The following is a 25082-nucleotide window of genomic DNA, read 5'->3' on the forward strand; positions in this document are numbered from 1 at the left end:
ATGCACATCGCCATATCCCAAATCGATGAAAACGCGTCAAAGCTCAATCACACGAGCCACCGAAAAGGAAAGAAGCTCTGTGGGAAACGTGATTCGCCAATATTTCTACTAAAACGGTCTATATTGAATAGTGGTACCTACCACAGTGTCGTAGGACATGTTTGCCATCACAGCAGAAACAATGTTGTATTTTAGTATCGAATACCACAGTGTTCCTTGGAAGAAGTCTCCAGCATTGAGGAACAGGGAGCTTCCGGAAATGTTCTTCAGTGTCCTCACCTGCACGTGAACACAATACCACTCGTTATGTTCAGGACAACAGATATTTGTGAGAGGACTAGTTCTGGTGTTCTTGCGCACTATAAAATGTGGGAAAAAATATAAATATCCGCATAATTAATGGATGACGGATGGTCTTTTAGAAAGTTTAACGAAGAAGAAAAACACGTACAAGAAAACTAAACTTCAGCCCTTTAATACTGGACTTGCTAGGCGATATAGTAGGCACTCTAAATTACCGAGCGTTTTACTTAAACAGGCGAAAAAAGGCACTACTAAATTAAATTTCAGTAGAATAAGAATAACCCAAAAAGCAGTGCCAGTTACTGAACTCTTTTTTTAACAAGTCATCGGCTAATGACTTTATGACCAAAATAAATTACAATGGTCTCACATTCTCTGAGCCCAATGCAAATGCTAATGCTTTGCCCGACTACTTTTCTCCTGTTTACACTAATAGCGACCTACATGCGCAGTTGTACAATACTTTAAGCCGTACGACACAATCATTCTTCTTGTTACGAGCTAAACCAAATCATCTCTGTTCCCCCATTGCGAATCTTAAAATTGCAGGGATTCGCTTATTAAAGCGAAAGCTTTACTGGCCGTGAACTTGCGATTTTGCCGTGGCGGTGCTCCGAAGAGGCAGGTGACGTCACAACGCGCGCTTCGCCCCGGATATTTCTCTCTCCCTCTCGCTCCCTAGTCACTACTGCGCATGCGCCACAAGTAGCACCGAGCCACAGGCGTTCCGCAGCTGCGCAGCGCCGCGCCTTTTGCCGCCGCCGTTTGGTATGACGTCACATCGCGTTACTCGTCGTTGCGCTCGCCTCCGCTCCCTTCGCCAGCTGTGTCGCATGCCTAATGTCGGAGGATTGAAAATGAGAGGTCGCGTGTGCCGCAACCAAAATTGAAGTGCTAGTATGGACGGCGACAATTCTGATAAACAGAAGGAGGCCTGGAATCGACGTCGGCACGAGATGAAGAGGAAGCGAATCGCCCAGGAAACAGACGAACAGCGCGCCGAACGACTGGCTAAACGCCGCAACATAGCTAGACAACCAGACTATAGGTTTCGGTACGTTGGCACGCTACGCTGGCATAGCCGAGCTAAGCCAATACCAATTTAAAAAAAAATATATCAGGCATTTATTACTGGTTTGCGATACGCTCTGTAATATTATCAACCTTATTTTTAAACAAGGTGCATTCCCTTTATTTTTTAAAAAAAACACTAAGATTATTCCTGTTTTTGAAAATGGCGACAAAAACAGTTAATAATTACCTGACCAATTGCAATTATTTCATGTCTTAGTAAACACATTGACAAATTCTCTGTTAAAGGACTTAATAATTACTTGACAAAGTTTAGGTAGCTCAAACACAACACATTTGGTTTTCGCCCTGGGGAGAAAGAGAGGAGAATATAAGGAAGGCAGGGACGTTCATCAGTCAAGAGGCTGGTTGGCTACCCTACGCTGGGGGAAGAGAGAAGGGGAGAGAAGGGGAAGAGAGAGAAGATAGAGAAGATACAGAGATTTGCATGGGAAGTACTTGAGGTAAAGCCGTTAGCGCACACCAGACGTTCTGGGTAAGCACAAAACTGCCTTTCATGCTTTTGAGCACATGATCGGTTGACGCAGTGCTCTAGTACAGCCTGTTGACTCAGAGGACGATCATCTAATTTCCTCAACGTGTTGGACAGAGATTGCCTTTGTGCTTCAAATTGAGGACAATGGCAGAATAAGTGGTCAATTTTCTCCTCGCATCCGCAAACATCACATTCAGGGCTATTAGCCATTCTAATTAGTGCTGAGTAGGCATTTGTGAAGGCAACTCCAAGAGACAACCAACACAGAAGGGACGCTATGCGCCGGTGCACTCCGGCCGCAGGACTGAGTTGCAGTGAAGGGTTTAGTCTGTGCAGTCTTATGCGCTTTGCATGTGCGGTATTCCACTCTGTTAACGAAATCGTGCGTGCTAGAATACGAATTTGACTCGCAGCGTCGGGACTTGAGAGTGGAATGGGGACGCAGTAGTCTTTTCGGTTTGACCGCTGAGCTCTCTTATCTGCGCCAGACTGCCCTTTTTCTACGTTTTGCAGCATTTATCACATGAAGCGCGTCGTGGAGAACAGCGTGCTATGCACCCGGGGCGCTATAACGAAAAACTATTCCAAACTTTTCTATTCCAATTCTGCAATCTGCCCACCGCGATTGGTCAAAAACTTTTGTGGACCACCCCCACTTCACCCGTCTGTCACGCGACGTCACGAAATCCGCGATAGCTCCCCTTCTGATATGACATGTACACACTGATTATGCATAACTTGAGCGAACAAAACAAAAACAGTTCTGATTCAACGTCTTTTTGCCATTAGCCCTCGGCTACTGGTAAAAAGTTTTCGGGCTGCGCCCACTTCACCTGCCTGTCACGCGACGTCACAAATCCGCAAAAACTTATCGCGTCAAAGTGATGCGGTAAGTTGCCGAACAAAACTGAATTTTCTTCTGAATAGCGGCATGCTGCCCCGTTCCGAAAGGAATAAAAGATGGCTGCCGCCGATCGCTCCGGCAGTGGCTACTCGCCCCTGCTGGAGAGCATGGGTTTATTTGCGTGTAATAAAACGTTTTGCGTGGCCGTGTAATGTTTTCGAGAACTTTTGGCACGTTCACGACCTCGTTCTGCCAATTCTTCTTCGCTGAGGATCCGTTTTAGCGTCATTCTTAAGCCTCCGTTGCATGCCGCCGCGATTATCGACGAGCCACAGCAAGCTGAGTAAGGGAAAGCGGACCAATCGCAGACGCCGGCACCAGCCTCTTGATCCGGTTATCGATATTCAGTGCAGGGGCTCGGCCCCATCGAATCCCTCTCCACTTGGACATGCTCCTCGCCTCTTGGGAGCCAATTAGATAAGACAAGCCGCTCAGTGCCGGCAATGTTATTCGTTTTTCAAGCAGGCAAAAGTGACCTCCTGTGAACCTGGGGAGCATTTGATTGGTTGGTTCAAACAACCCTGAGGGCGACCGCCCGATGCTTGCGTCGGTGGTTGCGCAAGTTTGACGTCAGGAGATTGGAATAAAAGCGGATTTGAATAGTCTTACGTTATACGGCCCCTGTAGACGTTGTGATATGGAATCTCTCGAAATGCTGGGTTATTCTCATTGTTTAATTACAGCGCCACCGGAACTGGTTGATGTAGTAGGTCCCCTGGAAGTTCCACTAATCTAGCTGTGCTGTCTCTGACTGACTAAAAAACAACATATATCAATTCGGGAAACTTAGTCGGATCTTTTTTTTTCCGACTTCACTAAAGCTTATGACATGGTTAATCATCAAGTCCTGTTTAATCAACTTGACTCTTATGGTATAAGCGGTCCTGCACTAACATTCTTAAAAACTACTGACTTGAACGGCATACACAGTACATGTAGCAAATACTTTTTCTGTAATCAAATGTATTAACGAGGGTATACCACAGCGATCAGTTCTAGGTCCTTTGCTCTTCGCTGTATATATTAATGATATTCCGTATTATCTTAACTCCTCCAACTACGTTGACTGCGTTTTATACCCAGATGACACAACCATATACTCATACGATAAATATATTGCTGCTCTTACTTCAAAGTTAATTGTTGTATTGAGCAACCTCATGAAATGACGCAGAAATAATTACTTAGTTCTCAATTTCCTAAAAACCAAACTTATGTTGTTTAAAGTGCTCAGAGGCCCTTAGCTTTTATTCCTGAACTAAAGCTTGCAATTCATTCAGTTCCCATTTGCAACGATGTTACTTTTCCTGGCATTCATCTTGGCCATGCACTTCGCTCTCACTTCCAACACTTCAAGCAGAAGACTGCGTTTGGCATCCGTGCATTAATCAAAGCTCGACCTTTTTCTTCTTGTGAGGCTCTGCTAACGCTGTATTTCGCTTTCATTCATAGCCACATTAATTACGGTATTGTTGCATGGGAAACACGTACGCTTGTCACTTATCAATTCAACATATGCAAAATCATTCAATACACGTTATCACTTCTTGCTCCATGAAATCCAATGCCTCTGCGTTACTTCGCCTACACAATATCTTGCCTATTAAAAATTTGTTCCAGTGTAACATACTCGTCTTATTCCACGAGTTGCTTCATAATAACCTTATGTTTAAGTTCTATGCAGTTTACATCCTGCAGAATAAGAATCTAACCAGATTTGTGGCAAACAACAATTTCTTCTTACCTATGGTTCACACCAATCACAGCATAAAAACATCTGTGTTTACTGCAATTTCTCTTTGGAATGAATTGCCATCAACTATACAACGCTGTACTGCTCTTGAAATCTTTAAAAATTTGCTGAAGTATAATTTCCTGTGATAACTGTACTGCGATCCTGACCGTGTATCTTTGACTTCTGTCTCAGTCACTTCTCGTGTTACACCCATGCTTTTTCCCCATCTTTCTTTTTTCATGCGCTTTTTCGTGTTTGTTTGATTTCAAATGCCCTGCATAACGATGTATTCTATCTGCCGATGTTATTTGATAATGAGGCTCATTTGCTGTGTATAGATATCGTCATATATATTGTTGAAGTAATACTTAGTACGATGTTGTAGTGAAGAAAGCAAACGAATGTTAGCCTTGTCTTGACAAGTGGCATGACTGCGTTTATTTATGCCCAATACCTTAGGGGCCCATTGAAGGGCATCATCACTTAACTGACTGAACTCAACACAACGAAATTTAAGGTATCACATATCTCCCGTACAACTTCGTATCCCACTTCCTAGTTACTCGAGAATTCCGCTCTCGAATCCGTAACATCGTATTGCTACTTAGGTGTCCACATAACTTCCTCTCTTGCTTAGTCTCTTCATATTAGCAACATAATTAGCAATGAAAACCGCTCGTTAGGTCACCTTCGGCTCAGTTTTTCTGCTCCTGTTTCTTGAAAACTCCTTTACAAATCATTAGTCCGAAGTAAACTCGAATATGCATCTTCCATCTGGGATCCCAGCACTGCTATGTTAACCTCTGCCCTCGAGCTTGTCCAATATAACTCAATCCGCTTTATTCAAGGAAACTACAGTCGTATTGCTGGTATAATTTAATGAAAGAATCTCTACAGCTTGCGTAACTCGCCTGTCGCCGCAAGTTTTCTCGCCTATGTCTCTTTCACAAAATATGATGTAGTGCCGCCCTGCACAATGACCTTATTCTTCCTCCATCATGCATGGAGGAAGAATAGTTTAGATCAGGCACAAAAGGTGGCAATAATGTCGTGCTTAACGCAAATATGTTATCAATCATTTATATACCGCACCTCACAGGGCTGGAACCACCTTTCGGGGTCAGTCACGTCCGTTGCTCACTATTCCCAGTTTCATAATGCTTTAAACACAAGTGTACTGCAATGGAACTAACCAAGTATGTAATTATATTTTATCGGTCAATTGTTTGAAGTTCTTGTTGCTTGACGCTTTTATCTCATCTTTTTAGTTAACATTGTGCATACAGAACAAAACCTGTATCGTGTCCTTTTTCCCGTATGTTCCACTCCCCTCTGTAATGCCTCTGGCGCTGAGGGTAATACTAATAAAGAAATGAATAAATAAATAAACGTGTTTATATTGCCTAGTGCGCCTTTCGAGTGCCTTCTCGAGCAGCACTGCTTCCGTTAAAAATTCTGTGACTGCCTTATATGGGTAGCATAATAAAGGCCAGCGGCAACAAAAATTTCAACCACGCGAAAAGTCCACCTCCTTTACCGGTCGGCTGAAGTGAGGTACTACTAAGAATGTTGGGAGCCAGTGCCATTTGGTGACAGTGTCGATGCGTTGCGTCCACACTTGAGGATAAAGAGCGCATTTGGATGGCGAAAATAAATGCGTGGACGCGATTTACACGCGGCTCAATTACTCAGTGTCATCATAAATTAGACACCACTCCCGCGTGGCTCGCGCGGGAATAGAAAGTCCTATATCAGGCCGGAACCGCTGAGTGCACCGCACGCTGGCTTGCCTGGCCAGCAGCATGCTGGCCTACAGTTAAAATGCACAGAAGGATATTAACTTCATGCACTGAACCAAGTGTGCCGAGTTTGCATATTTGACTAACAACAAAGCACTACGTTACTTTCGGCGATACTATCCCCAAAAGAGACATAGTGCTCAGCAGCCAATCAGATCATTCGGTTTGGCTGAACCAGCCAATAAGCGCGCACTCAGTGACATCAAAGAAATCAACCGTCCGAGAATGCATTCCCTAATCGCCGCGCTACTGCGGGCCAAGGTTAACGCACTTAACTATACCAAAAGCAAACTTTAGTGAACTTAGCACGGCATGGACAGCGGGCTTAGTTTCAGCATCTGGCAAAAAGCGGCGCAGCGTTTCGGGTGGCCAAAGGAAATTTAAATACATTTGTCATTGTAGTAACCTGCTGGGACAGGCAGCAGCACAACGAGACGCTAGCTGGTCGTGGAAAAACGTTTTCTTGGAGGCGCCGCTGCAATATATATATCGCAGTGGTGAAACGGTTTGCGAAAGCGAACGCAGACGATATTTCGGCGCAGGAGACGGGCGGGAAGGGGTACACGAACGAGAAGGTGCAAGAGCGTGCGCGCACGCAGCTGGCTTGGCTGATGCGCAGCAACGTAGAAGACAGAACACATAACATTCCTTCCCTTTTAATTTAAAACCACTGTATCGCCTTCCGAGTTCTTGTCGGTCGCCGTAGGGGAGGCTGTGTAAGGTCAGTCGTATCCGTGGTCGCCGTCGACGTCCGGAACTTGCTGCGTCGGTCGAGTTGCGTCGTCAATGTGGCCCGTCGGTGGCTGTTCAGCCAAGGTCCTTTCCTCGTCTGCCGCGCGATGCTCTGGTGCTGCCGGGACCGTGCTTGTCGCGCCATTGGAAGAGGCAGTGCCAGTTATGTCAAGTCGCCTGTCCAACTGTTGGCTTGCAAGGGTGTGATAACCATTTCTTCCAGTCGTAGCTTCACGACGGTGGCGGACTTGGTCGGCATGGCGCTGCACTACTCCCACTGGATTTTCCACCTTTACTATCCCGGCTACGGACGTAGACTGCACGTGCCCTGGTGCCCGCTTTGGTCCAGTGTCGTAATTGCGCACATATACTCTGCTACATGGCGAGACAACCCAGTCGTCAGTGTCTGTTTCTGAACCTGTGGCCCTAGGCGGCAAAGACCTGTCCAGGCGCGAACGCAGCTGGTAGCCCAGGAGCAACTCTGAGGGAGGCTCCTTCCTTTTGAGGGGTTCGCATGTAATAAACAACAGTTGCATGCGGCTATCTCCCAGCGCCCCTTGTGTTCCCTTGAACAACCCATCCTTCACAGTTCGAACTGCTCTTTCGCTGGCTCCGTTCGACATTGGATGGAACGGCGTTGTACGCAGATGCATAATATTATTTCTTGTTACGAACGTGGCGAACTCCTGACTTGTGAATTGAGTGCCATTATCAGACGCGATTGTGCGCGCTACTCTGAAATGGATGATGATGATGATGATATGTAGTGTTTATTGGCACAAGGGTCAAGTTTGGCCAAAAGAGTGCCAATGCAGTGGTGACGATTACTGAACGGACTAATGGCTGATGTGACGTGGCTGTAGAGAGGCCTAAAATTGAGAGCTATGAGTTGCATAAAATACACAAAGAATAAAAATATGACAATGGCTGAAGTAGGGTATGCTATAAGTATAGGATGTACCACAACGGTGTAACAGCGTCACATGAATAAAAATGGACAGGTGATTGTTGTTGACGAATAGCACAACAGCCTCAGCGGATCGCTTGAGTACAAGGGCCTGGAGGCACGTGCTATAACAATGGTTCACATCGCAACTGTGGCCTCTCGCAAGAAGCCGCGTTAGGAATTTCTTGGACAGAAAACGTGGAGCGTGTCAACGTCGTTTAAAAAGGCTAAGGTAGATTGCATGTGCAATAGCGGTTCTCTACCTAGAAACAGTGCCAGGTGAAGTGGTATACGCTGACTGTATGCTAAAGGGAAATGTTTTTTCCTCTCGACTTGTGTTTCGCGGCGTTCTACGAAGACATGCTGAACACGGAGTGTCTCCCCACATCTACTACACATTCGACGTTCACCGCCACTCAACAAAAAGCTATGTGTACCGTAAGTGTGCCCTATTCTGAGATGACAGAATGGGACACCACTTCGTCTGGACTTGGTCATTGATGGCCAGTATCCTAAATGTGGCTTAACTATTTGGAGTTTATTAAGGGTTTCAGCGTCCCACTTATGCTGCCAGTAGGTTCTGAGTTTTTCCGTAAGTATGGCTTTAGGTCTGAGACCGGAACGGCTACGGACATGTTGCAAGCTTTTGCGTCTGAGGAGGTTGCAATTCGGTCTGCCAGGGTGTTACCTTCAATACCTCTGTGTCCAGGCACTCAGCATATCGTTACATGTTGGCCAGAGGCATAAATAGTACAGATGAGAGAGAAAATATCGGCAATTACTAGATTTGTGTGGCTGAAGCATGACATCAATGTTTTCACAACGCTTAATGCGTTTGTGTATATGACCGCCTTATGTAGTTTTAACTGTTTGATGTGTTTCGCAGCCGACCACAGCGCATACGCCTCTGCTGTCAAGATGCTTGTTTGAGGTTGCAGAAGATCGGACTCGGAAAAGGATGGGCCGACGGCTGCATATGACACGCCAGCATGTGATTTAGATGCATCTGTGTAATATTCTGGACACCGGTATTTAAATTGTAATTCCAGAAAATGCATACGAATGTTCCCCTCTGGAGCGTGCTTCGTTACCTCCACAAATGGCGTGTCACAGTCAATGATTCGCCTCAACCACGGTGTAAACGGCTTGGCAGAAGCCATTAGACGATTTTCATGAATATGAACATCCATCTCCTCGCTCAGCTTTCTCACACGGATGGAGAATGGCTCTCTGGCTGTAGTTTTGTTATGTAAGAGTGTTGCAGAGGTCATATCGTTTATGGTGGGATAACAAGGATGGTTTTTGTTACCATGTAGTTTCAGAAACTAATTAAAGGTAGAATATGACCGCTGCAGATCAAGCGATCATTCATTCGATTCGACATAAAGGCTTTGAATCAGACTCGTCCTAAAGGCGCCGGTGGCGAGGCGGATACCAATATGATGCACAGGGTCCAGCATTTTGAGAGCACTGGGTGTAGCTGAGTGATACAGAACGGCACCGTAGTCTAACCGCGATCGTAGAAGGCTCCTGTAGAGGTTCATGAGGCATTTCCTGTCTCTTCCCCATGTTGTATGTGACAGTATATTTAGGATGTTCATTGTTTTAAGGCATTTACCTTTCAAATACTTGATATCAGGAATGAAGGTTAGTTTTAAATCCAGTATTATGCTTAAAAATTTATGTTCAGTGTTGAGTGGTATGTGTTGTCCATGCAGCATAAGATCAGGATCTTGGATCAAGCCTCTCTTTCTAGAAAAAAGTACACAGGAGCTTTTGAGGGGGTTTAGCTTGAAGCCATTTTCATTTGCCCATTTTGAGACCTTGTTCAGTCCGAGTTGGACTTGGCGCTCGCAGACAGCACGGTTACAAGACTTAAATCCTAGTTGCACATCGTCTACATATATCGAATAAAACATTGAGGATGGAATGACTTTGTGGAGGGAATTCATTTTCACAATGAAGAGGGTGCAACTAAGCACGCCCCCTTGTGGCACACCAGTCTCTTGAGTGAATTTTTAACAGGGATAAGCGGGCTAGTTGGTGGTCGTTATTGGAATGCATCATGTAACCGTACAAAAACAAGGGACAAAGAAGGAACACACAAGACAGGCGCGGAACTTCAACAGTTGAAGTTCCGCGCCTGTCTTGTGTGTTCCTTCTTTGTCCCTTGTTTTTGTGCGGTTACATGATGCATTCTCTTGAGTGAATAGCCTGGACAGGGCATTGCCCACTCTAAAATGGAACGTGCGGTTAGGCAAGTAGTTTTCTATCATATTTAGAATATTGCCACGTACGCCCATCGCAGATAGGTCGCGGAAGATTCCGAATCGCCATGTTGTGTTATAGGCTTTCTCCAAGTCCAGAAATACAGAGAGAAAAACTTTTTTTGTATATAAGCCTCTGTAATGTTTGCCTCAATGCGAACCAGGTGGTCTATTGTTGACCTACCCTCCCTGAAACCACATTGAAGGGGATCAAGTAGACGGTTGCTTTCCAGGATATAGATTAGACGCCGATTTACCAGTTTTTACCCACCGTTGAATGCGAGCTGCCGCCATCGTTGGTGTCTGGCGATCAGGCCTCAGCAGCTAGAGCAGGGGTTGATCGTCGGTGACCTGCCGTGGGTAAACTGCCGACCTAAAAGATAATCCCGAAAATCAGATACACCAAAAGTAAGTGCCAACTCTTCCCGCTCCAACTGCGAATAATTCTGTTCCGCCTTCGTTAATGTTCTCGAGCGGAATCCAATTGGCTTATGCTCATTTCCTTCCGAATGAAACAGCACTGCTTTCAAGCCGCAGGGAGACGCGTCGCATTCTAGCTTCAGCTCTTTCTTTGGGTCGAAATGGACAAACAGTTGTGCGTTCTTCAGGCTTTCCATCGCATGCTCGAATGGAGACTTATGCGATGACAGCCACTTCCAGCGCGATTTCTTTTCCATTAGCCGGTACAACGGAGAGAGGTGAGGACAAATTCGGCAAGAATCGTGCATGATACGGGAGCATGCCCAAGAATGAACGCAACTCTCTGATATTACGTGGTCGTGGCGCTTGCATGATGGCGTCTACGTTCCGAATGGGATGCAATCCTTCACGATCAATTCGATGCCCAAGATACGTAAGTGAAGGTTGTTTGAACTTGAATTTGTCGGGCCTAAATTTCACGCCGTGGTCTCTGAATCGTTCTAATAATTCCTTAAGCCTTACTCCGCTGTCACCGCTACGCTCCGACACTAGCATTTTGTCAAGGTAGGCTCGGACGCCCGGTAACTCGCTAAGTATCGCTTACATCTTCCTTTGAAAGGTAGCCGGCGTTGAAGGTATGCCGAACGGGAGTCTATTATTACAATACAAACCGCGATGGGTGTTAATGACACACAATTTGCGGGACATGTCGTCTAGCGGTACTTAGTTGTACGAGTCCTTCAACTCCAACGTACTGAAAGCCTCACCCCCATTTAAACCAGCAAAAGATGTCCTCGACTACCGGAAGTGGCTAATGCTCCACATCGCAAGCTCCGCTGAGGGTGACCTTAATGTCTCCGCAAATTCGAACAGCACCGTCTTTTTCCAAGACCATTATGATAGGTGTAGCCCATTCCGCATGCTGTACCGGCGACGAGACTCCCAGAAACACCAACCGATCAATTTAACTTGAGACGTTGTCACGGAGCGCGTAAGGAATAGATCTAGCCTTACAGAACTTCGGAGTCGCTGTCGACTTCAGGCTGGCAGGAGGACATTTGATGAGTCTAAGGTCGGCCGAGAAGACGTCTTCGTAGTCCGCAAGCTTACTGTTCACCCTGTGAGCGGACGAACTTCTAGCAACAGGCAATTCCGGCGCCGTCAGCTGTCCAATCGTCACGCCCATATTGCGGAGCGCCGTTATCAGGTCCGGTCCACACAGGCTCGGTCCTGCACAGTCAAGCACAATTAGTGTGCACATAAAGGCCGATCCACACGACGGACCAAATTGCTCTTTTGGACCGTGGTCCGCGCATCACGTGATAGGACGTCACCAGTTCGTGCGTACCGCCGTTGGCCCGCGCAAGACCGCGGCCCTCGCGGTCCAACAAATCGCGGAGGCTTTTCCCGCTTGTTTCGGCGGTGGACCGCATGCAAACCGCAGCGATTTTGGCGTAGCCGACGAAGGTTGTGCGGCAACAGAGTGTCTTCAGCCAAATCCAATCTAGTTTTCGGCTCAGCAAAAGCCAGTCAAGCCAGCCGTTTGATGTCCGCCCTTCCGTCTGCACGTGCGTGCAGCAGATATATTTTTTAAACTTTTAAACACCGTGTCCTCTTGCAGTGACGAGGAGGTTTTTTCATTTTGTATACCTCGTTGAGCAGTTCCCGGCTTTGTGGGACTCGAGCCGGAATGATAACAATGATAACACTCTGGGCGAGAGTGTAGCTGGTTGGTCTGCTCTGCCGTCTGCTATGGCGGTCCACCGTGTGGATGTGATGTGCGCCGGACCGGACCACGCCGGGCCGCGACGTCGCATCACGCAACCGAGCGGCCCGCGGACTTGGTCCGTCGTGTGGATCGGCCTTAACGGACCCATTTTTGTACTGCACCGACAGTTCGAGTTCACCCAGCGCGGGCACTATTCCCGCGTAACACGATAACTTCATTAGAGTAGCTTTCAAGCGTGGCCACTGTGCGCAGTGTCGCTAGTAGATATGGCTTGAGATGACGCACAGCGGAGACCTTGTGCCGATTACCATCTGTTGTTCCACACCTCACCCACAAGACGTGCGTCGTATCGGTGGTTCCAATCCGTTTTTCCTTGGAGAGATTACGATCCAAACGTGTGCCGCGCTGGCTTCGTCACTGTCGTCATGGTTTGACGTGGTTTGCGTGACCCCCCGCATATTCCTTTACACTCTGTTCCCCTCTGATCTTGGCGCGTCATAGCACATCCTATCCATATGCCCGCGCCACCCACAACGAAAACAGCGTGCCGTCGTCCACCAGCAGGCGTTATCGTCATGCCTCGTGCTTCCGCCTCTTCCGCACCTTAGCGCTGGGCTTCTGTTGTGGTTATTTGGAGATGAGCGATGACGGGTGTGCACTTTGAGCCGCGTTGGCGATTCTATGCTCATATCTCTAGCAGAGTTGACAGCTGCTTCTCCTGAAATGGCTATAGCTTTGGCGTCTTCTAGCGTTAACCCTTCTTTCGTCAGTAGCTGCTTGCGCAGGATATTTGCGAGTACGCCGCAAATAAAACGGTGCCTTAAGCTTCGGTATAATACTCTGCCAAAGTTGTAGTTTTCCGCTATGCGCCGTATGTAGAAGAGAAACGCTTACATCGACTCCCCTTCCTGTTGGCTACGCGTAAAAAACTTGTGGTTTCGTGACGCTCAGGGTCGTAGTAGCTATTGAGCTGCGATAATGTGAGCGAATTGGGAGTCTTTGGCACGATTTGACCAGCTAGCACTTGAACTGTCTGCGTGCTGAGGACAGCGACCAGCAGCGCACGTTGCTTATTTCAGGCGGTATTGACGTTTGCTTCAAAATATGCTTCTGCCCTTCAGAGATATGGTTTCCACTTATCTCTGGTATCGTCGTACAGCGGTTAGCTTAAGAAAAGCTATGGTTCTCTTTGGTGCTTCATGTCGTGGTAGTCCGGTTTCACAGCCGTCTTGGGCCGCTTTCACCGGATGGTCGGTGTTCGTGAGACTCGTCGCCACTGTAGTAACCTTCTGTGGATCGTCAGGCGAGGGCATGTTTTCATTGTTATTGAAGCACAAGCTCAGCTTGAGTGCCTACTAACGCTCACGCTACGTGTATCAGCTACCGTGTGGACCTTACACTCTACCGTCCAGTATAGCCGACATCTTGGGAGCCGATAGAGCGACATGAATGTGATGGTGCCCTAGAAATTGTTTCAGCTCTTCACGAGCCAGGGCCAGTTAATTTCCTTTCCCTTTATCCTCTGGTAGCTTCAACACTAGTTAAGGAGGGAAGGTGTTTAAGGTCCGAAGTCGGCGCCTCCCAATGATTCGAGTGCACGGTGGCAGCGCGAAGGAAGGGCCGTTGTCCGGTAATGAGACGCTTTATTCAAATGCCGAGGCGTTTGTGCGAATCGAAGCCCGAAACGCCATCTCTCTCGCACCACCCAAACATGACTTTTTAAACCATCAGCTGCACAAAACAGTCACAAGCCAGCCTGTCACACATGTGAGTTCACCCCTTTGCAACCAGTAGCACAACCTTCGTGCCGCACACGGCTTTGGTGGAAACAGTGGCACATTTTACAACACGCCCAGGGATAGGCTTGCTCAGAGATACGTGTCATCTCCCTCTCTCCTACGTTAGGCTCTGAGTAGTCGCCTTGTCCTCCTTTTTTCTCCGGCAAGTGGCCGCGAGAATGTTTCCACGAAGCCACGGCTCATTCATGGCATGTCCGCCGCACAGTGGGTGGCCCTGCCAGTATTAACAAAACTCGTTCCCTCGTGCAGCTATGGGCCGGTTCGCTTGAAATCCAAATACCATAATTTGGGACCCGATGGCGGTCGCACACAAAGGCATCTATCGGTCGTAGCTGGCGAAATCGTCATAAAGATACCACCGTTCTCACAAAGCATCCTCAGAAGGCGCGCGCTGAAGGCCAAATATTGACACTCAACCCGGATTGGCAGTGTCGCGTCGCCCGATTTCCGTGACCGAGACGGTTGTCGCGACATGTGGGAAGCGCATGGGCATTAGCGATGGCGATGACCCCTAACTTTTATCTTCCCGCCCCTATCCCCGAACGCTCCTCTCCAACTCGGACCGTCTTCCTTTTTTTTGTTGTTCCGAAAGAGGGTGCATATCTGGCGCCTCTTCTACTGCGCAACCACTAATTCGATTTCTTTCCACGCGTGGGTGTCTCCCCCGTCCCATCTCTGCGGAACCCACCCGCGTCCTTCGTTTCCGGTCATTGGCCGATACAGTCACGTGTGAAATCGTCCTGCGCTTTGCTGTAGTCGCATAAACGGGGCCCCACGACAACAGCGAGACCAACCCCCTAACCTCGAATTGACTGGGCCAGCCATTTGTTTGGGTTTCTCGCGTTGCAAAAAGATTGGTCTACTCGATGATTTCATCGAGGAAGCTGTCTTGAAAAAATTCTTTGAAATTTTCAATAGGTGCTCCCACAGTGTTATGTTCAGGAAGAGTGGCATTCCATAATGGTATTTCCCGCTGTTCTTGACAGTCTCATTTTTTTTCACTTCACTCTCTTCTGCAGAGGCAGTTGGTAAAGCCAGCGCCTCACCGTCTTCAAATTCAATGCTCAACGAAGACACTCTCGAGGGTGCTGCTCGGGCTTGTGCATGAGGATCGTAGTTAACATCGTCGTCATCACTGTCACTAAGATTGATCTCGTTAGTCTTATCCTCACGTGGCAGGCGTATGCGAAGCCGTTTTGTTCCGTTGAATGACCCGACGTCCATCCTCTGCCACAAAATAAAAAAACAGACTCGTCATAGCTGCAGTCACGCAAAGTAGCCAAATGGCCGAGTGTCGCGAATTCGCAACATACTGTGAAAGCAAGGCGCATGCAACAAAACAAAACGTATTTCTAGACAGTGTAACACGTCATGAACAGTGTCCTGAATGCATGCAAATAGAAACAATATTGCGGGAGCTTGTACTCACTTTGGTTACGTAGAAAACGACGAAGAAATTAGTGTTGTCGCACGTGCCTCGTGCTTTCCGCCAGCCGATAGATAACACTGGGTTCTAATTTTCAACACCCTATACAAGATGGTGCTACATGTCTTGAGCGCAACGCCCTCTTTGCCGAAAACACATCGCAACCGGCGTTGCAGGCAGCAAGCGTTTTCCGAGTTGCTTGACCACCTTCATTCAGTATGTCGCGAATTCGCGACAACTGGCAGTAAAGGACTAAGAACAAATCATGCGGTTCATGCAATCCATTCTATGCCCCAGCTCGCTCAGAAGACATTTTCATTTATTGACTATACCTCAACGTCAAAGCACCTTCCAACTTTTTACTATTTGGTGCCAGTGGAAAATATAAGTACTCATGTCTTGTCCGCCTCGAAAAATGCTGAGTCATTGCATGTCGCTTCGTCTCAGTCGAGGCCATCACGTGAATCCTGAAGCGCGTTGTTTAACTATAGTACCACAGAATTTGCAGACTCCTTTGTCCAATGAATACGTTTGTGTTCGCCACAGAAATCCTCCTTGCGGCACACGTTCTTTTATGCCGGCTGGGTTTCTAAACATCAAGAGAGCCGCCAACGAAAAAATTCCGGCAGAACCTATTTCACGATTATTGTTTAGGTTAATGCGAGAGCATTTACACGCAAAAACACACGTTTAGACAACTGCCATTCTATCGTTTGTCGTGCAAATTACGGCAATCAGGATACGGTGATTTCTAACGTATGGTGCATACTTGAAGGCTTTCTATTTGAACTTCAATGCGACTCGCATGTGCTGTAACATGCACTCATGTTCTTGAGGTGTTCCTTGTGCGATGCGTTGCCATTGGTATATACTGCAGTTGTGGGAACCGGCGTTTCATGGCTCCTCCGATCGTGGCAGCATAGCGAAGACGTTCTCATTCAGCTCTTCGTCGCATCCTATCTTCAACATTTTCTTCTGACGGAGGTGTGTTCCTAGGTGTGTTCTTTGTAAAGGACGAACTACTTGCTGTTCAAAGAAACCAAAGCTACTCACTCACTCATCCAATACTTCGTTTTCGTTTTATTCATAATGGGAACCACTTCGGGTTCGATTCTGTACGCCGCCTCCTTAGTGGCACCTATTATGTACCCCTTCCTCAACTGTTGGGGTGATGCAAAGAAAGGTGCCCCGCAACGATTTTCGATTTTATAAAGAAGCAGAGCCAGCCACCTAAATTTGTTCAGGATAACTTCTCCTTGAAATACTTAAGCAGGGTAAAATAGAAGCAGCTCTATTGTGAAACCGTGGACCTGGTATACCCTCCATTGCTACTTCGCAACATTGGCAATGCTGGTGTCACTTCAATGTATTGCAACGTTTACGTAGAGACACCGCTTGCACAGCAGCAACATACTACTTTGAATGCAAGAGTATCGAATTGCTGATTGAGCCGAAAATTCGGCGTGTTTGTAGCACCGAACGGCACCTAAATTTCCAATGGCTTTGACGCCACCTCACGAGCGCGCCTCGACGAAGCAGAGCGGGCGAATCGGAACCGCTGCCGTATTTTTCGCGGGGGGTGAGGGCATCACCGAGGCTCCTTGTCACCAGCGAGGCTCAACTGCGCAGATACGGCGACGCGACGCTGGTCTTGGTGGCGGCTGCTTCTTCCTCGGTGTCTCATCGCGCAGGACGTCGGTGGAATGTGACGTCCTTGATTTCTCAGCAATATCGTGCAATTTATTCAGGTCTACTGCCAACATGGTAAGATAGAAACTGTGCAACTGTGCAAACTGTGCAGAAAATAAGCCGCACCAATTTATTAGCAATACTCGATGAGATGCTCGGCAGCAAAGCTAAGAACTTTATTCACAGCGAAGAACTCGAAGGACCACTCAGCGGTGTTCAATTGGAAATAAATGCCCGCGCATTCACAACTCATAAGAAGTGTTTAGGTGTCCTAGGATTTTTTTTTTTTTCATGCAGCAGTCCTCTTCGTTGATTCATATTAGGTGCTTAAAGAATTTTATTTACTATGGTCAGTGAATGGTGGTTTCGGCTCTGTACCAGGAACGCTACAGCATGTGTTCGTGGCCATGGCTCATATGAATGCTTTGCAGTGATACATTATACATGGTGCGTAAGCAAGCGAAAATTGGAGCCGCTACACAATATTTATTAGGCTCTGTCAAGTAGAACACCACGCTATCTCTTGTGAATAATTGAAATGGAACATAATTATTTCGTGGGAAAAAGAAATGAACTTTACTCGCCCACCACGCTGCGGGTACTAGCTGAATTTGTCGTTGGGAACTGAAGTGCTTCCTTCTAAATTCGCTTTCTTTTTCTGACGACGGCTACAAAGCCATCATATCGAGGCCAGATATACTGCCAGGATAAAGTGGGTAAGGGTAAGCAACAAAATGATCTGCTATTTAATACTTAAACGAGCCCTAATATTCTGCTTGGTCATCTACTTATTTCAAAAGCTGATTTTCCTCGAAAAAAGCCAACAAATTTTTTTTCCGCGAGGACTTCAAATATGTTAGTATCCGATGATATGTCTTTTGCTGTGAGTAAAGCTATGCTCATGCTGTTCACTGAAACCTTTGTTCTGGTGTTTATTTCGGCCTCGTAATAGTTTAACCTCTGAATATTGAAGGCGCGAAGTTAGTCCAAGTATCCTGCTGCTCTTGAGGAAAGGTATATCCTTTAAAATTTTAGCGAATTTTAAATGTGGCTATTGCAACACCACAAATATGCGTCCAGTTTGTAGAAAGGCTTGATAAATTGCATAAATGTACAACGTATAATTACAAACAATTTAATAGCTATAGATTTACGGTATGGTATTTTGGGTAACACTCTTAATACATTGAGTATAATTCTCCAGCTGCTTTTCCTTTCTCTGGCATTGTTTTCCTTACACTGCTATTTCATAAACTAGAAAAACGGAAATCAACGGGCCAGATTTTAATATTCTTATCATAGGAAGCCAACAAACACAGCAGCGACAACACAAGGGGGAATTACTTCTGCTTGCTAATTGAATTAAAAAAATGATAAAAATAATGTAAATGAAAAATGGATGGAAAACAACACTCCGCAGGTGGGGAACGATCCCACGATTGACCAATTAATTGCCTTCATCCCAAAAGATCTCACTTACGTCGTGCCTGGGAAAACTGTATGAGAGAATAGTCACCAGAAGGATCCAGCAGCACCTGGAGAACGGGAGGTGGTACCCTGACAGCATGTATGATTTCAGGGCCAACCTACCAACGCAGGACGTCCTCCTACAACTCAAAGAGGAGGTACTCGACACAATGCCCAAAGAGGGTGAAAACGTTGTGATGGCGCTCGACATCAAAGGCGCCTTCGACAACGTCAGCCACGCGGCCATAATGGAGGGCCTCAACAACACCAACTGCGGAAGGAAAGTACACGACTACGTCAAGGACTTCCTAACCGACAGAACGGCAACGGTAGGGCAGGGGGAGTTGAGAAGCGACACGTTCTCCACACCGTGTAAAGGCACACCCCAAGGCTCCGTGATATCGCCCGTGCTATTTAATGTGGCGATGATCGGCCTGGCAAAACGACTCGGCGAGATCCAGGGCATCCAACACGCTATGTACGTGGACGACGTCACGGTTTGGGTCATGCAAGGTTCACTGGGAGAAAAACAAGAGAAGCTACAAGAGGCTGCGCGCTGTGTCGAAAAGTACACCAGAGAGAGGGGACTGGTATGCTCCACAGAAAAATCCGAACTACTGAGAGTAGGTAGACACCCCACCCAAACAACACTGGAAGTAACGCTTGACGGTCAAAACATCCCGGAAAAAAACATGATCAGAATCCTGGGCATGTGGCTACAGGGCGGCAGAAAATGCAGCCACACCATCAGCCTGCTGAGCAAAGTGACGGAGAAAGTGGGCCGGATGATCAACAGGGTCTCCCAAAAAAGATACGGCATCAAAGAGGAAGACACACTCAAACTCGTCGGCAGCCTGGTCGTCAGCCGAGTCATCTACTCGCTACAGTACCACGCGATGAGCAAAGGAGAGAGGGAACAGGCGGACACGATACTCAGGAAAGCATACAAGACGGCTCTCCATCTGCCAAAAAACACGTCAAAAGAAAAACTGCTCCAACTGGGCATCAGCAACACTTTCAGCGAACTGACGGAAGCCCTGCTTGAAACGCAAAAATCCAGACTCAAAAGCACCCCTGCAGGGACAGCGCTCCTGACTAGGCTGGAACGGGACACGAGCGGACACGTAGATAGATACGCAGACGTGCCCGACTGCTTAAGAAAAACAATAAGCGTTAGGCCAGTACCTAAGAACATGGACCCCAACCTCCACGAGAGCAGAAGGCAGGCGCAAGCCGAATACGTGGAAAAGACACTAGCGCTACTAGGCAACACGGTATACACGGATGCTGCCACGTACCCGCGAGAAGGGAAGCGCACGGTGACGGCGGTGGTGGTGGATGGCGACGGGAATCTGATCACATGTGCGACGGCAAAGGCAGCCGGCACAGCGGAGGCCGAAGAACTTGCCGTGGCGCTGGCGGCAGTAGAAGGATATGGGACAGGCAGGCCTCTAAACATCCTAACAGACTCGAAGGAAGCGTGCAAAAATTACACGAGGGGCTGGATTAGCAAAGCCGCCCTCAGGATTCTTGGCGGAGCCAACTTCGCCGAGAGGAACGTTACGCAAAAGTTAATCTGGATTCCGGCCCACGAAGGCATAGAGGGTAACGAAAGGGCAGACAGCCTAGCTCGAGAGACCACGTTCCGAGCAGAGCAGTCGCACGCCCCGGAGTATCACCCACACGCTTGTGAAGGAGGATACACAGAAATCTTAAACTTATACAGAGGGACGACAGCTAAATATCCCCCACCGCACAAAGCTCTAACGATGGAGGAAGCAACGAGTTGGCGCAGATTGCAGACAAACTCCTTGCCGAATTTATACATACTAAACGAAACGTACCCAACCCAATACAGAGACACCTGCCCATGGTACGGCGCCACACCCACACTATATCATGTCACATGGGAATGTAAACACAATCAATCATTCCACCAACACAATAACCCGAGTGCGGAGCAATGGGAGAGTCGGCTTACCAGCTGCGAGCTCACGGCCCAAAGGGCGTTAGTGCAGCACGCTAGTAAGGTGGCTAGGCTCAGTGGAGCCCTGGAATAGGGGCCCACCCTTGCCGGAAGAGGCTCCAAGTCGCCGGCGCCCAAGAAGACGACGGAGACCTCGAGACGCTAAATCCTTGAAGGAATCAAATAAAGCTTTTCTCTCTCTCTCTCTCTCTCTCTCTCCCCATCCGCCGCCAAAATATGTGACTGATGGGGCTGCCTAACACTACCGAGTTTACTTGTAGCAGTAAAAGATAAGTACCTCAGAAAGTGGATGGGAAAACGGCGTTGTGGTAACGCCATTGCTAAGAACATCGCACGCGTAATGCGAGGACGTGGGATCGTTCCCCACTTGCGGCCAGTTGTTTTTTCATGCATTTTCCCCCCTTCTTTCATCATTTCTTTTATCCCGATAGTAAGCACAAGTAATCTCCCCTGTATTGTCGAGGGTGTTTTGTGGCTTCATAACATGCTATTTCATGTAGAATGACGTGTCTTTAACTTTGCTTCGGTTTCATTACATTTGTTTGTGGGCTGCCGTTCTCAAAATTCCGAGGAATAAATTTGGTGCAGCGATGACGTAGAGGTATAGGATCCGCCTCGCGCAGCAAAAGAACCGTTTTTCAAATCCCGGTGCGCTGCAATTTTCCACCGGATTAAAAAAATTCGCGTGTTGATAAAATTGTATAAACAGGCCAGGAGTATGGCCTGATTCCGGTAATCAGAACCTGTAACGCACTCCCTCACCAATGCGGGATTGGCCAGGCTGCTGCAGTACTTCCTACATACCGCACCAGTACTTACTGCACCAGTGCGTCCAGTACTGGTGCAGTACCTCCTATATGAATACCACAATCAAACCCCGGCCTTCAGTCCCTAGCAGCTGCGAAGTAACTGACCAAGACGGCGGTCAGACCTGTAGCGCAGCAGAGGGTGCTAAGAATCTCTGCATCCGGACAGGCCACCATCGAAATCTGAACCTGGCAACGTTTAACGCTAGAACGGTATCTAGTGAGGCGAGTCTAGCAGTGCCATTCGAGGAATTAGAGGGTATTAAATGATATATAATAGGGCTCACTGAGGTTAGGACAAATGAAGCATATGCAGTGCTAAAGATCGTGCACGTACCAGGGCTTAGCGGAGAGACATGAACTAGGAGTCAGATTATTGAATAAAAAATAAAAAAAAATATTTCCATTGAACAAATCTTAAGGAAAATGGAACATGTTAATAAGGATATAGCTGGTAAAGTACAGGAATTCTATAGCATTAACGAGAGGGTGGCAAGTCTTGTTCTGAAACATAAGAAGAGGCACAAATTGAAAGTCGTACAGGTCTACGCGCCTACATCCACTCATGATGACCAGCAAGTCGAACGATTCTACGAAGACGTGGAATCGGTGATAGGTAAAGTAAAAAGAAAATACAGAATACTGATAGGTGACTTCAATGCCAGAGTAGGCAAGAAGCAGGCTGTAGACAAGTCAGTGCGGAAATATGGTATAGGTTCTAGGAATAGCAGGGGAGAGTCATTAGTAGAGTTTGCAGAACGGAATAATTTGCGGATAATGAATACCTTTTTCCACAAGCGGGATAAGCGAAAGTGCGCGTGGAGGAGCCCAAATAGCGAGAGTAGAAATGAAATAGACTTCATACTCTGCAATAACCCTGGCATCATACAAGATCTGGACGTGCTCAGCAAGGTGCGCTGCAGTGACCATAGGATGGTAAGATCTTGAATTACCCTAGACTTGAGAAGGCAATGAAATAAACTGGTGCATAAGAAGCTGATAAATGAGTTGGCGGTAAGAGGGAAAGTAGAGGAATTCCGGATCAAGCTACAGAACAGGTATTCGGCTTTAACTCAGGAAGAGGATCTTAGTATTGAAGCAATGGACGACAACCTTATTGGCATCATTATGGAGTGTGCAATAGAAGTCCCTGGTAAGTCCGTTAGAAAGGATACCGGTAAGCTATCGCTGGAGACGAAAGATCTGATTGAGAAACATCAATGTATGAAAGCCTCTAACCCTACAGCTAGAACAGAACTGACAGAATTTTCCAAGTTAATCAACAAGCGTAAAACAGCTGACATAAGGAAGTATAATATGGATAGAATTTAGCATGCTCTAAGGAACGGAGGAAGCCTAAAAGCAGTGAAGAAGAAACTAGGAATAGGCAAGAATCAGATGTATACGTTAAGAAACAAAGCCTACAATATCATTACTAATATGGATAAGATAGTTCAAGTGGCTGAGTAGTTCTATAGAGATTCATGCAGTACCAGTGGCACCCACGACGATAATGGAAGAGGGAATCGTCTAGAGGAATTTCACATCCCCCAAGTAACGCCCGAAGAAGTAAAGAAAGCCTCCAAAGCGAGAAAGCTATGCAAAGGGGGAAGGCAGCGGGGGAGGATCCGGTAACAGCAGATTTGCTGAATGATGGTGGGCAGATCGTTCCAGAAAAACTGGCCACCCTGTATTCGCAATGCCTTATGACCTCAAGCATACCGGAATCTTGGAAGTACGCTAACATAATCCTAATCCATAAGAAAGGGGACGCCAAAAACTTGAAAAATTAGAGACCGACCAGCTTACTGTCCGTTGCCTAAAAAGTACTTACTAAGGTGGTCACAAACAGAATCAGGAACACCTTAGACTTCTGTCAACCAAAGGACCAGACAGGATTCCGTAAGGGCTACTCAACAATAGCCCATATTGACACTATCAATCAGGTGATAGAGAAATGTGCGGAATATAACCAACCCTTATATATAGCTTTCATTGATTACCAGAAAACTTTTGATTTAGTCGAAACCTCAGCATTCATGCAGGCATTACGGAATCAGGGTGTAGACGAGCCGTATGTAAAAATACTGAAAGATATATATGGCGGCTCCACAGTCGCCGTGGTCCTCCATAAAGAAAGCAACAAAAGCCCAATAAAGATGGCATCAGGCAGGGAGATACGATCTCTCCAATGCTGTTCACAGTGTGTGTACAGGAGGTATTCAGGGACCTGGATTGGGATGAATTGGGGATAAGAGGTAAGGGAGAATACTTTAATGACTTGCGATTCGCTGGAGATATTGCCTTGCTTAGTAACTAAGGTGACCAACTGCAATGCATGGTCACTGAGCTGGACAGGCAAGCAGAAGGGTTGGTCTAAAAATTAATCTGCAGAAAACTAATGTTTCAGAGTCTCGGAAGATAACAGCAGTTTACGATAGGTAGCGAGGCACTGAAAGTGGTATGGGAATACATCTACTCATGACAGATAGTGACCGCGGATCCAGATCATGAGACTAAAATAATCAGAAAAATAGGAATGGGCTGGGGTGCGTTTGGCAGGCATTGTTAGATCATGAACAACAGGTTGCCATTATCCCTCAAAAGCAAAGTGTATAACAGTTGTGTCTTACCAGTACTCACCTACCGGGCTGAAACCTGGAGGCTTACGAAAACTGTTCTACGTAAAAGTGTTCTACGTAAAGGCCGACGCAACGAGCTATCGGAAAAAGAATGATTGGTGTAACGTTAAGGGGAAGGGGCATAAGAATAGGGCAGATTGGGTGAGGAAACAAACGCGACTTAATGACATCTTAGTTGAAATCAAGAAAAAGAAATGGGCATGGGCAGGGCATGTAATGAAGAGGAAAATTGACGGAAACGGGGGACGCGTCGTTCCCGTCAGTTTTTCGACGATATTATTCGTCGAAAAACTGACGACGATACTAGACGATATTATACGACGATATTAGGTCAAGGAACTTGGTGAAGTGTTACGAAACTCATCATAACGAGATTTCTATTGCAGTATGACGGTATGCAGCGCAACAAGCTGTACTAACCGCGCGGAAGCTGGCAAAGCTTTTTACGCGGTGGCACACGAACGGGCAGACGTGCGCCGGCGAGAAGTACGGCTGCTCTGTATCAGCCGAGACTGGCCGGCTCCGAAAGGGAACAGAATATGCGAGATGGGTTCTCCTCATTTACATTGGTGAGTTTGCGTTGTTTACACTAAAGCAACATTTCTCTCGAGTAACAGGCCTGTTAACGCTGAGATGCGTACGTGTGGCATGAAAGGTTGCTCACTTGTACGCTTTTTGGCGTATATGTGAAGCACGACACAGACGTGCGACAAAGAATGAACGACATGTCTGTATCGCGCTGCACATATATCCCACGAATGTTAACTTACCAACTAGCCCAATTCGCGGTCTTGCTTTTACGATTGTTCTGACTATGCGTCTCTAGAACGGTGTTTTCAAAACAGAGCGAGTACTAGCGGATAC

The 25082-nt window shown here is 47.0% G+C and overlaps 1 protein-coding gene across 1 annotated transcript in view; it reads right to left on the reverse strand.

The window, feature by feature from the left end:
- Positions 1-25082, reverse strand: part of LOC129383596 (protein 5NUC-like) — a 107530-nt gene that overhangs the window by 72629 nt on the left and 9819 nt on the right. Inside the window, exon 3 of the mRNA XM_055068223.1 lies at positions 142-279. Within this exon, the coding sequence (XP_054924198.1) occupies positions 142-279 (138 nt within the window). The remainder of the gene's footprint in view (positions 1-141; positions 280-25082) is intronic.

The sequence above is a fragment of the Dermacentor andersoni genome, chromosome 8 (genome assembly GCF_023375885.2).
Source record: "Dermacentor andersoni chromosome 8, qqDerAnde1_hic_scaffold, whole genome shotgun sequence".
Taxonomy (NCBI): domain Eukaryota; kingdom Metazoa; phylum Arthropoda; class Arachnida; order Ixodida; family Ixodidae; genus Dermacentor; species Dermacentor andersoni.